Source organism: Microtus oregoni, unplaced genomic scaffold (genome assembly GCF_018167655.1).
Source record: "Microtus oregoni isolate MIOR12 unplaced genomic scaffold, Mior012 000000F_ref0000247, whole genome shotgun sequence".
NCBI lineage: Eukaryota > Metazoa > Chordata > Mammalia > Rodentia > Cricetidae > Microtus > Microtus oregoni.
The window spans coordinates 92,486,270-92,495,788 of NW_024543059.1; the positions used below are offsets into that span (position 1 = coordinate 92,486,270).

Sequence of the window (9,519 nt, forward strand, 5' to 3'; positions counted from 1 at the left end):
CCACTTCAGCCGGGCTGGAGTAACATTGGGTGGAGGCAGAAACTCAAGATTGACCCAGTGTGAGAGGGGAACATGCCTTGCCGGCTCCAGCCACCAGGTGGCAGCAGCCCAGGGGTCTGTGTCTGGCTTTGCTTCTCCGCACCCACAGGGACTTGGATCAAAAAACAAAACAACCCCCCCCCAACAAAAAACCTGCCCCCTTCTGGCCATGCTTAGGTATGTGTTCTTAGGTTTGATACTAGATGTCAGTCAGAGCAGCTAGCTACTCCTGTTCCCTGAGTTCTGTGTGGTGGCCTCTCTACTCAGAGGATGGAGGCCCAGACTGGAAAACAGGACAAGCAAATCCTAGAAGACCCCAGGAAATCAGGGAACTCAGCTACTGACTGGTTGGTAAGCCTGCCCTCTCTATGGCCCGCCTAGTAGAACTCCCCCAAACTCTCATTAGCACCAAGCCCCTGGACAAGCTAACGGAAGATGAGGTAGGCAGGAGGCTGGGGAGCACACCTGAGGCTTTATTGCCTCATGCCAAGGTTCTCCAGGCATGGCACCTGTGTATCCTCCCGCCCGCTACCAGTTCTTAGAATTTCAGTGACTGTAGGGGCTCAGGGAAAGGAGAAGGTAGAGGCAGTTGCCGCTGTGTGTGTAGCCCTTGTGTGCTTACTGGTGTGTTAAATGAATCTTAAAGTCAGTCACAAAAAGGAAAAGAAATGGAGGTCCCTAAATGTGGGGCCTCCGCATTTATGCAATATGGGAAGGTGCACCAAAGGCCTAAGGAGGACACTCGTGGGCATATGGGCAGGGGTGGAGACGGTTGTCAGCTGTCCCCTTTTCCATGGCTCAGCTGCCTTTGGGGAAGCTTCTTCTTCATAAGGAATCGATTTAGTTCTGATTGCAAAAGTCAAAGGCTACAAAACCCTGGAGGTCCTAAGCTGGACTTGTTCCACAAGTGCCCACCACTGTGTGTGCGCTTATTCTAAATGAGTTCACTCCGTCTGAGTTACCACATAAGGGCACCACAGACATTTCTAAATGCTTGATCCCAGTCACAGCAGGATAAACAGAGAGGTCAAAACCCTAGGAACGAGTGCTGCAGCCCAGCTCACCTTACAGTTACACAGAGGTTTACTTCAATCTATTAGGATCTACTTTCAGATACACAGAAAAAAAATATATAAAAAAATTCATTTTATTGAAGAAAAATACAGACTGACGAGTAAGCTTCTCGTTGATTGGCCTGTGAGGAGTCACAGAATTCACAGCAAGCAAATAAGCCTTGTGTGCCAGGTGCCTGCCTGGCCTCTCCAGAATCCAGCGGGGGAAATGGTTCAGGAAGACCTCTCCTAGAGACCATGGAGGCCGCTCACGTACGTGGCCAGCGAGCCACAGTCTGGGAAGAAGGTCGAGCTCTCTAGGCTGACCACCAGTGGGGATGGGAGGAGGCAGGTCACTCTGCCTGCGTTTCTCATTTGGTTTGTGAATTTCTCCACCAGCAAGTGACTTCTCTCTTTTTTCAGCCAGGGTGGGAGGGGTTTTAGTCTCCTCAAACTCAACCCACCTGACCCTCCATGGGCTTTACTTCGGAGATCAACCCTAGAGGCACTTCTTCCTCCCATCTCTGGAGTCAGGGATTACTGGGGGGAGGGGCCAGGCTTCAATGGCTAGGATGGTAGTGTAGTGGTTCCTTACTGAACATGTGCTTGCTGTCCAGTCTTTTTACCTGAAGAGACAGACGGAGGAAATGCTCCGGAGTACTCTTCCTCTCATGCCCTCCTGGTACCCCGCCAAGTTCAAGCCCCTCAGGATGGGAAAGGGCAGGCCCTCTCTCCCCTCTCTCTTCCCGACTCCACACAGAATTCAAGGATGCTGTGCACAGCAGCCTGGAAGCCCAGTTGGCGAGGGCAGAGGGACCGGTCTTACCTAGTAGGTCCAGGGGCTGCAGCTTTCCTGAGGGGCTGCGTCCTGCCTCGGGGGGCTCTGGTGGTTGGAAGATTCGCTCTCTGGGGAACAGGAGCTTGGTGGGGATGAAGAAGAGACGAATCAGAGCCAAGTTCTGTTGCCCTTCTCAAAAGGCAAGACTGGATGGAAGCTTGCGCCTCCTGAACTCCGTTTTCCTGCCAGCAAGCGGGGTTGCAAGGACGATGGAATTACAGCCGTAGGAGGCCAAGGCCAAGCTGGGCGCAACACATGTTCTTCTACCTAATGTTTTATTTTGTTTGTTTTTTGAGACAGGGTCTCTCTATATAGCTATAGTTGTCCTGGAATTCACTATGTAGACTATGCTGGCCTTGAACAGAAATCTGCCTGTCTCTGCCTCCCAAGGGCTGGCATTAAAGGCATGCACCACCATGCCCAGCTCTATTTTTTTTTTTTTAGGCATGGTTTTAATAACTAAGGCTGACCTTGAACTCCTGATTCTCCAGCCTCTACCTTCCAAGTGCTGAGATTACAGACATGGCCACCATGCCTAGCCTGACCATACACCTATTTTATCTTACCTCTGTGCCCTACGGCACTTGGAAGCCCTTTCCGAGTTGAGAGAGACTCTGGAGTTTGGGCACTTTTGCTAGGTGGTACACTCCGGCCAGTGAGCGGCATTCGTGTGGCAGGCCTGGGGATGGCTGAGGGAACCGGTAAGCGACCGGAAGACTTAGCAGCTGCTCCCTGTAGTCGGGTTGAACACTGAGAGTTGCTGGTTGAGGGCTGCGGAGCTAGGACTGGTCTGACCGGGACTGGTGGGCCTGTGGAGGGGAGTGAAGACATTTCTGGGTGAGTCCCACCTCTCCTCCCCTCCATACCAGCGTCACCCACATTTTGGCTGCCCGGGTCTCACTTGCTGTTGTCCGTGCATTGGGCCCAGTTTTCCGCCGGAGAGGAAGAGTTGATTGTGCAAGAGGAGAGAGCGCTGGGCTTCTGGATGCAGGGAACAGATTGCAAGTGGGCGATTCCTGAAACAGAGCAAGGAACAAGAAAGGACTAGAAAGGAGACAGCATGTGTTCTGAAAAGATGTGGGAGGCAGGCCGTTGTCTAGAACCAGTGAGGAAGAGATTCGCTGCCAACAAGTTCTGCAGTAGGTGTTTTCTTTCTTTTAAAGTCATTTTATATTTATTGTGTGTGACATACACATGTATCCAACATACATGCAGAGGTCAGAGCACAGCTTGTGGGAGTCAGTTCTCGTCATGCAGGTCACAAGGTTTGAACCCATGTTCATCAGGCTTGGTAAAAAGGGCTTTTCTCACTGATCCATCCCATTAGCCTATTGCTGCTTTTTGAAACAAGGGAGTCATGTGGCCCAGGCTGGTCTCAAACTCAGCAGAGAGCCCCTCAAGGATGACCTTGAACTCCTGGTCTTCCTGGCTCTACCTCTAGTCTTGGGATTACAGGATATACTTAGACATTTCCATTTATCATATGCATTTACGTGATGTTGGGGCTCAAATCCAGGGCTTCGTAAATGCTAGGCAGACACCACCCACCCAACTCCACCTCCAACCCAACTCACTTAATCCCAACAATTCCACGGGTAGATTAATTTTCTCCCTCTGACCAGTGAGGGGACCACTTCTGTGCCGTCATTGTCTGGGGCACCTTGTCTAGGGGCACACATGCAATCCAACCCTCCACACTCACCTTTTTTGTGACGGGAAGCTTCTTTCCAGCTGCCACCCGAGCAGCCCTGGTTGACCCCTTCTTATCACTGCTTCGGAGTCCGGCTAGGCTGCTTGGGGACGGTGTGCTCCAAGAACTCACAGTGGGCAGCAGATCCCGGACAGGGCTGTCCTTCAGGACAAACGTCTCCCGCCGAGGGCTGGGCTTCCCTCTGGAGCTGGGCTTCCCAGGGCCAGCACCTGCACCCTCCCGATCTTGCAGGGCACACTCCTCTAGCTGAGCTGCCAGGCGGTTGGCTTCATCAAGGATCTCCTCCAGCTTCTCTGGGCTGAGCGGGCCCAGACTGAACCTCACACTCTGGAGAGCGGGAGCTTCTGTGTTCGGGTTACTCCGGTGAGAGAGGCCCCGTCGGAGTGGTTTCTCTGGACTCACCAACACTGTTAGGTCTTCCTCCTCATGACTGAGAACGCACACATGGCACCATGCCACACAAAAGATTGCAGAAGGCATGCCTGAAGTAGAGCCAGGGACCGTCCCAAACCCCGACTCCATTCTGGCTATGAGAACTGCCTTTACATGCAATGCCTGGTTCTGTGGAGGCCCAGCAAGCCTTTAGCATCTCCTATTTTCTTTTCCCCGCTCCCCATTTTCCAAGACAAGGTCTCAACTCTGTAGACCAGAATGATCTCAAATTCAAAATCCTCTCTGCTTCCACCTCCTCTGTGTGAGTGTGTGTATGTGTGTTCACACACGCATGCACACACACACACACACTCACTCATGTCTATCCTGGGAGGGGGGTGGTCTGCACACTCCATGCATTCCATGGACATGCCTCAACATGCCCAAGCACATCTACCTTTCATTTACATCAGCTCCTAAATGTAACTCCATCTTCTCCCCACCAGCATCCAAGCTGTGTCCTAGAGGCCCAATTCCTCCATACTGGTGGCATCAGAGTGCACTGTACGCTGCTATATTACCAACTCCAGCTCTAGAGGCCAATAAGTTAACAGTAAAGGGTTATAGTTAAAGGTGTATCGTTGGAGAAAAATAGTGAGGATAAAGAGGCTGGTACCTGTCAGATGGGGACAGCCCTCCAAAGTCCAAGGTCTCATCCACAATGAACTTGACATCTGAAGGGATGAGAATAAAAGTCAGCTATCAGTCCCTGCAGACTCTCGGGGCCTCATTCTCCCCTCCAAGGCTTCCTTACCTTCTTTCAACTCTTCCATGCCCAGGCAGCAGAAGCGAAATCAGTTTAGACCTGAGCAGGAAAGACAACAATCCTACCTCGGGTGTCTATCATCCTGCCCTACGCCCCCATCTAGACTCAGGGTGCACTATCTGGGGTGGGGAGGCATGGTGGTGGTAAACTAAGATCCAAGAAACAGCACGTGCACCTGAAACTTGCCCGTTGTTTTCGGGAAAGGTGCAGAGAGCTCGGGCCCCAACATCTGATTGATTGTGAATCTGCCTCTCCTCTGCACATTCCTCCTCCCCCTTGTTATTATCCGGGATATTCCCCCCCCTCCGCCACTTCCCCCGCCACCTTTCCACTTCCCGGCACCACATCCCCGCCACACCTCCAGCGTACACTCCGTTTACACTTCCCACCCCGCCTCACCGTCCACGCAGGATGCTTTTCTTCCACAACCTCCCAGTTCCCGGGAATAGGCTCCCGAGGGGCGGAGCTTCTTTCGAATTCCCTAGGCCCCACCCACTTCTGCTCCAAGCGCACAGCGATTGGTGAGTCCATGGGGGCGGGGCTGAGGCGGGAACCGTCGGGAAGACCGCCGAAGAAGGTTGTAGGTGGACCTAAACGCAGTTCTCAGAGAGGCTCCATCCGGGGGGCTTCGGGGTGGGTGGGAGCGAAGCCGCAAGTGCGTGCGCGCGCATGCCCGGGAGTGCCTCCTCCTGACTGCCCGCCAGAACCTGCAAGGAGCAGCGACGGCAGGGAGAGGGAACCCGGCCAACCAATGTGGGCTTGGAGCCCCGCCTCTTCCCCCGCCCCCACCTCCTACCATCCAGGCTGCTCTAGGTTTAGCGTCAGGACTTTTCACCTGCTTGCTGAGACCACCCCCCCACCCCCCACGCCCGCCCATAGAGGCACAAGAATTCTTCACTTAGCATAAGACATTTCTCTGAGATAGCTGCTATTTCTCCTCCCTGTTTCAACCCCAAAACGACGTGTATGGACAGCTATTTAAGAGTTTAAATAAGGGCTGGAGAGATGGCTCAGAGGTTAAGAGCATTGCCTGCTCTTCCAGAGGTCCTGAGTTCAATTCCCAGCAACCACATGGTGGCTCACAACCATCTGTACTGAGATCTGGCGCCCTCCTCTGGCGTGCGGGCAGAATGTTGTATACATAATAAATCTTTAAAAAAAAGAGTTTAAATAAATAATTAAGGAAAAAGAATTATACTTCCAGGGACACAGTAAGTCTTTGCTAAGAAGGTATTCCATAAGTGTCGAATTCATAAATAGTAATAGTAAAAAATAAATAAAAGGATTTCAGGGTAGTGCTCCTTAAACACAGAAGGCTTACATATGGCTAGAGAGTTAAAGATCTTGCTCGTGTGAAGATTTTATTCCTTTGCCAGGACGCTGGAGGTGAGGTGTGTGAACTTTAGTGATGGGTCTGTAAATACTTTAACAAACAGCAGAGGCCAAGGTCTGACTGATCCTTAGGGCACAGCCCCTGTGGATATCCCACACCTTCGGTCCTAGGCCTGCTTCAGATGGAAGGAGGCCTCGGCTGTTGTGTCCGCTGTTGCCTGGCTATGGTCTGACCTCTCTTCTCCATTCAGACACACACACACACACACACACACACACACACACACCTTCTCTGTCTCTTTCCCTTCTGTATTTTGTTGGTTGTTTTCTGGGACAGGGTCTCATGCTGACCTTAAATTCACCAGTAATTTTTTTTTAATTTTTTATTTATTTGTTTTTTATTTTATTTTATTTTTTGAGACAGCGTTTAGCTGTAGTTTTAGAGCCTGTCCTGGAACTAGCTCTTGTAGACCAGCCTGGCCTCAAACTCACAGAGATCCGCCTGCCTCTGCCTCCTGAGTGCTGGGATTAAAGGCTTTGCCAAGGATAATCTTGAAGTCCTGATCCTCCTGCCTCTGCCTCCGGAGTGCTGGGATTAAAGCCCCGTGTCACACTCTGCTGTATATAGGACTATCCTCTAAGCCAGCTGCCACCATCTCCTGGAGTTCCATCGTGCCTGCTCGGGAAAGATCAGCACAGCTGGGCCTGTGGCCTGTTTACTTTCCCTCATAGAAGGAAGAGGTGGAAACATAAAGGTATGGGACCCTGAGTGCGCAGCTGTCCCTCTCAACCACGTGTATGCCATTCTGTCCTGACTGCACGTGGTTGGGGGGAAGGGCTACGGGATATAAGTAGGGAGAGGGGCGGGAAGAATGTTTCTTCTGGCGGCCGTGGAGAAGCGGTCATCTCTGTTGGACTCAGACCTCAGCTTTAAAGTCACGGGAGCTCCTGTCTGGAACCTTCAGCCACTGCTCTGTAGGTAAGCCTATTAAGTTCCTTGTGGCCTCTGGGTAAGCTTTGGTGGACTCCTAGTGTTGGTTGTCATTGGGACCTTAGGAAAAGGGTAGACGTTGTTTTATGTCTCCCCCAGGAAAGAACTTTCAGCAACAGCCACCATTCCTGGCTCTTGCCTACAATCTCAAACAGGTGAAGCATGAGGACATTAGATGCTCATTGTTTTCTGAATTTCTCCAAGGCTGACAGGAAGTGGTAACTTTTTAGTTGGGTAAAAAGCTGATTTATGATCTCAGTTAAGTATTGTCACTTGGAAGCTTAATTCTCACAAAACTCCTGAGAAGGACTGGAGTAGACTCAGCCTCCAGTGAAAGTAGATCCTCATTTGTTTGGAAAAAAGCCTTTTGGATTCATCTCAGCCCATGTTTCCAACCCAGACTCTCTGAGCGAAAGAGTTGAGAGAAAATGGAGAAGGCCGGCAGTCAGTCCCCAGCTCGGCCGCTTACCAGACTTGGGACTTAACCTTTCTCATTTATAACACGAAGAGTAAAAGAGAGGCATCACTTCGTTCAGTTCCTGATGTATAAAAGGCTATTTCTGCAGAGGTTCTCTCTCTCACACACTCTCTCCCCAGCTCCCTTCCTGTTCCTGCTTTCTCTTGCTCCCTCTAGCTATTCACTAAGGTTCTTGGGAACCCAGGGCACCAGAGTGACAGGAGGCAGCTTCAGGAAGCAGTAGGGTTGGTCCCATGAGCTGATGAGAACCCTGTCCTTCTGCTGATACTCGCCGGGGCTGACTCTCACGGTCACCCATCCGCCGTGCACTCTTAGATAGACAGGACAGGACAGACTTCTCTGGGGCCTCTCAGGAAGATGCTCACTAGAGCAGGGCCTTGATGCTGAAGGGAACCAGCTGCTGAAGTTCCATGCTCTCCCACCGAGCTACACCTGTGTGATACAGCTGTCTCAGTTATCTAGCAGTGGCTTAGGAGCTGGGCCTGGTGGGGCGGCATGCCTGCCATCCCAGCACTTGAGAGGTCAAGGCAGAAGAGTCTCGAATTGAGGATCTTTTTTTTTTTTTTTTGGTTTTTCGAGACAGGGTTTCTCTGTGGCTTTGAAGCCTGTCCTGGAACTAGCTCTGTAGACCTGGCTGGTCTCGAACTCACAGAGATCTGCCTGCCTCTGCCTCCCGAGTGCTGGGATTAAAGGTGTGCGCCACCATCGCCCGGCTTTCGAATTGAGGATCTTAAAAAAAGATTTTATTTGTCTTTATTTTATGTGTATGCGTAACATGTGTGTGCCTATTCCTGCAGAGGCCAGAAGAGGGCATTTGACCTCCTGGAACTGAAGTTACAGATGGTTGTGAGCCATCATGTGGGTGCTGGCAACTGAACCCAGGCCCCCTGCAAGAGCAGCCAGTGCTCTTAGCCACTGAGCTGTCTCTCCAGTCCTGCGTTTGTGGCTGTTGATGATATGAATAAAAGGGCATACAGGAATGGAAGGGGCTGTGGTCATCTTTTATGGATTCCTTTGCAGAATATCTTCAATATATGACTTGTTATAAGTATTTAGAAAAAAATAGAAGCAAGAGAGACAGCATCCCAGGGCTCGGGTCCATGGCTCTGTCTTTGGTTAGTTATGTGGGATCGTGTTGGGCTGCTTGCTGGTGTGTAATGGTTATGTAGTTATACCAGTTTACAGTCGAAAGCTGGGGGGAGATCACAAATCTTTTTCCAGTGCCTCATGCTGTGTAGAAGTGAATTTGGTTCTGTGATAAGCCATCTGGGGTAAACGATAAAGTCAGAGACCTCAGCGGACAGGCTGGGGATGTGACCCATTCTGTAGAGAGCCTGCCTCGTTTGCATGGAGTCCTGAATTCAGTCCCTAAAATCCTGTAGAGTTTGTAATCCCAGCATGCAGGAAGTGGGGGCAGAAGCACCAGAAGTTCAAGGACATTGTTGGCTTATGTGTAGAGTTCAAAGCCAGGCTGGGATATATAAAACTCCATCTCAAAAAGGAGGGGGCGGGGCTGGAGAGATGGCTCAGAGGTTAAGAGCACTGGCTGCTCTTCCAGAGGTTCGGAGTTCAATTCCCAGCAACCACATGGTGGCTCACAACCATCTGTACTGAGATCTGGCGCCCTTCTCTGGTACATGGGCATACATGGAGGCAGAATGTTGAATACATAATAAATAAATCTTAAAAAAAAAAAAAAGTTGGGCGGGGGAGAGGGACCACTTCTGTAAGAGAGACTATGTGGATATGAAGGAACAGAAGAAAAAGAGGAATCTTAGGGTTTTGGGATCATCCTGTCTGGTTGAAAGACTGCAACCTTCATGAGTTTTCCCTATGTAGAAAGGCTCAGAAAGGACATTTTGAGAATTGAGGATCTATAT

At 50.8% G+C, this 9,519-nt stretch overlaps 1 protein-coding gene across 6 annotated transcripts; it reads right to left on the bottom strand.

The window, feature by feature from the left end:
- Positions 1 to 1,189: 1,189 nt before the first annotated feature.
- On the bottom strand, positions 1,190 to 5,330 carry Psrc1 (proline and serine rich coiled-coil 1). Of its 6 annotated transcripts, none has more exons than XM_041653551.1 (9): positions 5,238 to 5,276; positions 4,827 to 4,877; positions 4,689 to 4,746; positions 4,470 to 4,604; positions 3,632 to 4,070; positions 2,831 to 2,945; positions 2,496 to 2,738; positions 1,918 to 2,011; positions 1,190 to 1,717 (listed from the first exon to the last, which is right to left on the bottom strand). In XM_041653551.1, the coding sequence occupies exons 4-9, from the start codon at positions 4,502 to 4,504 to the stop codon at positions 1,714 to 1,716; spliced, it is 930 nt and encodes a 309-aa protein (XP_041509485.1). In that variant the 5' UTR covers positions 4,505 to 4,604; positions 4,689 to 4,746; positions 4,827 to 4,877; positions 5,238 to 5,276; the 3' UTR covers positions 1,190 to 1,713. The 6 variants fall into 6 exon arrangements, with proteins under 6 accessions (XP_041509485.1, XP_041509498.1, XP_041509491.1 ...); XM_041653564.1 differs by lacking the exon at positions 5,238 to 5,276 and adding an exon at positions 5,197 to 5,213; XM_041653557.1 differs by lacking the exon at positions 5,238 to 5,276 and adding an exon at positions 5,163 to 5,174.
- Positions 5,331 to 9,519: the final 4,189 nt, after the last annotated feature.

Coding starts and splice junctions, on each gene's coding strand:
- Psrc1 (XM_041653533.1), bottom strand. CDS start 4,746: ATGTCAAGTTCATTGTGGATGAGACCTTGGACTTTGGAGGGCTGTCCC. Junction 4,123..4,688: donor GGGCTGTCCCCATCTGACAG/GTACCAGCCTCT, acceptor GCTCTACTTCAG/GCATGCCTTCTGCAATCTTT. Junction 2,739..2,830: donor CAATGCACGGACAACAGCAA/GTGAGACCCGGG, acceptor TCCCCTCCACAG/GCCCACCAGTCCCGGTCAGA.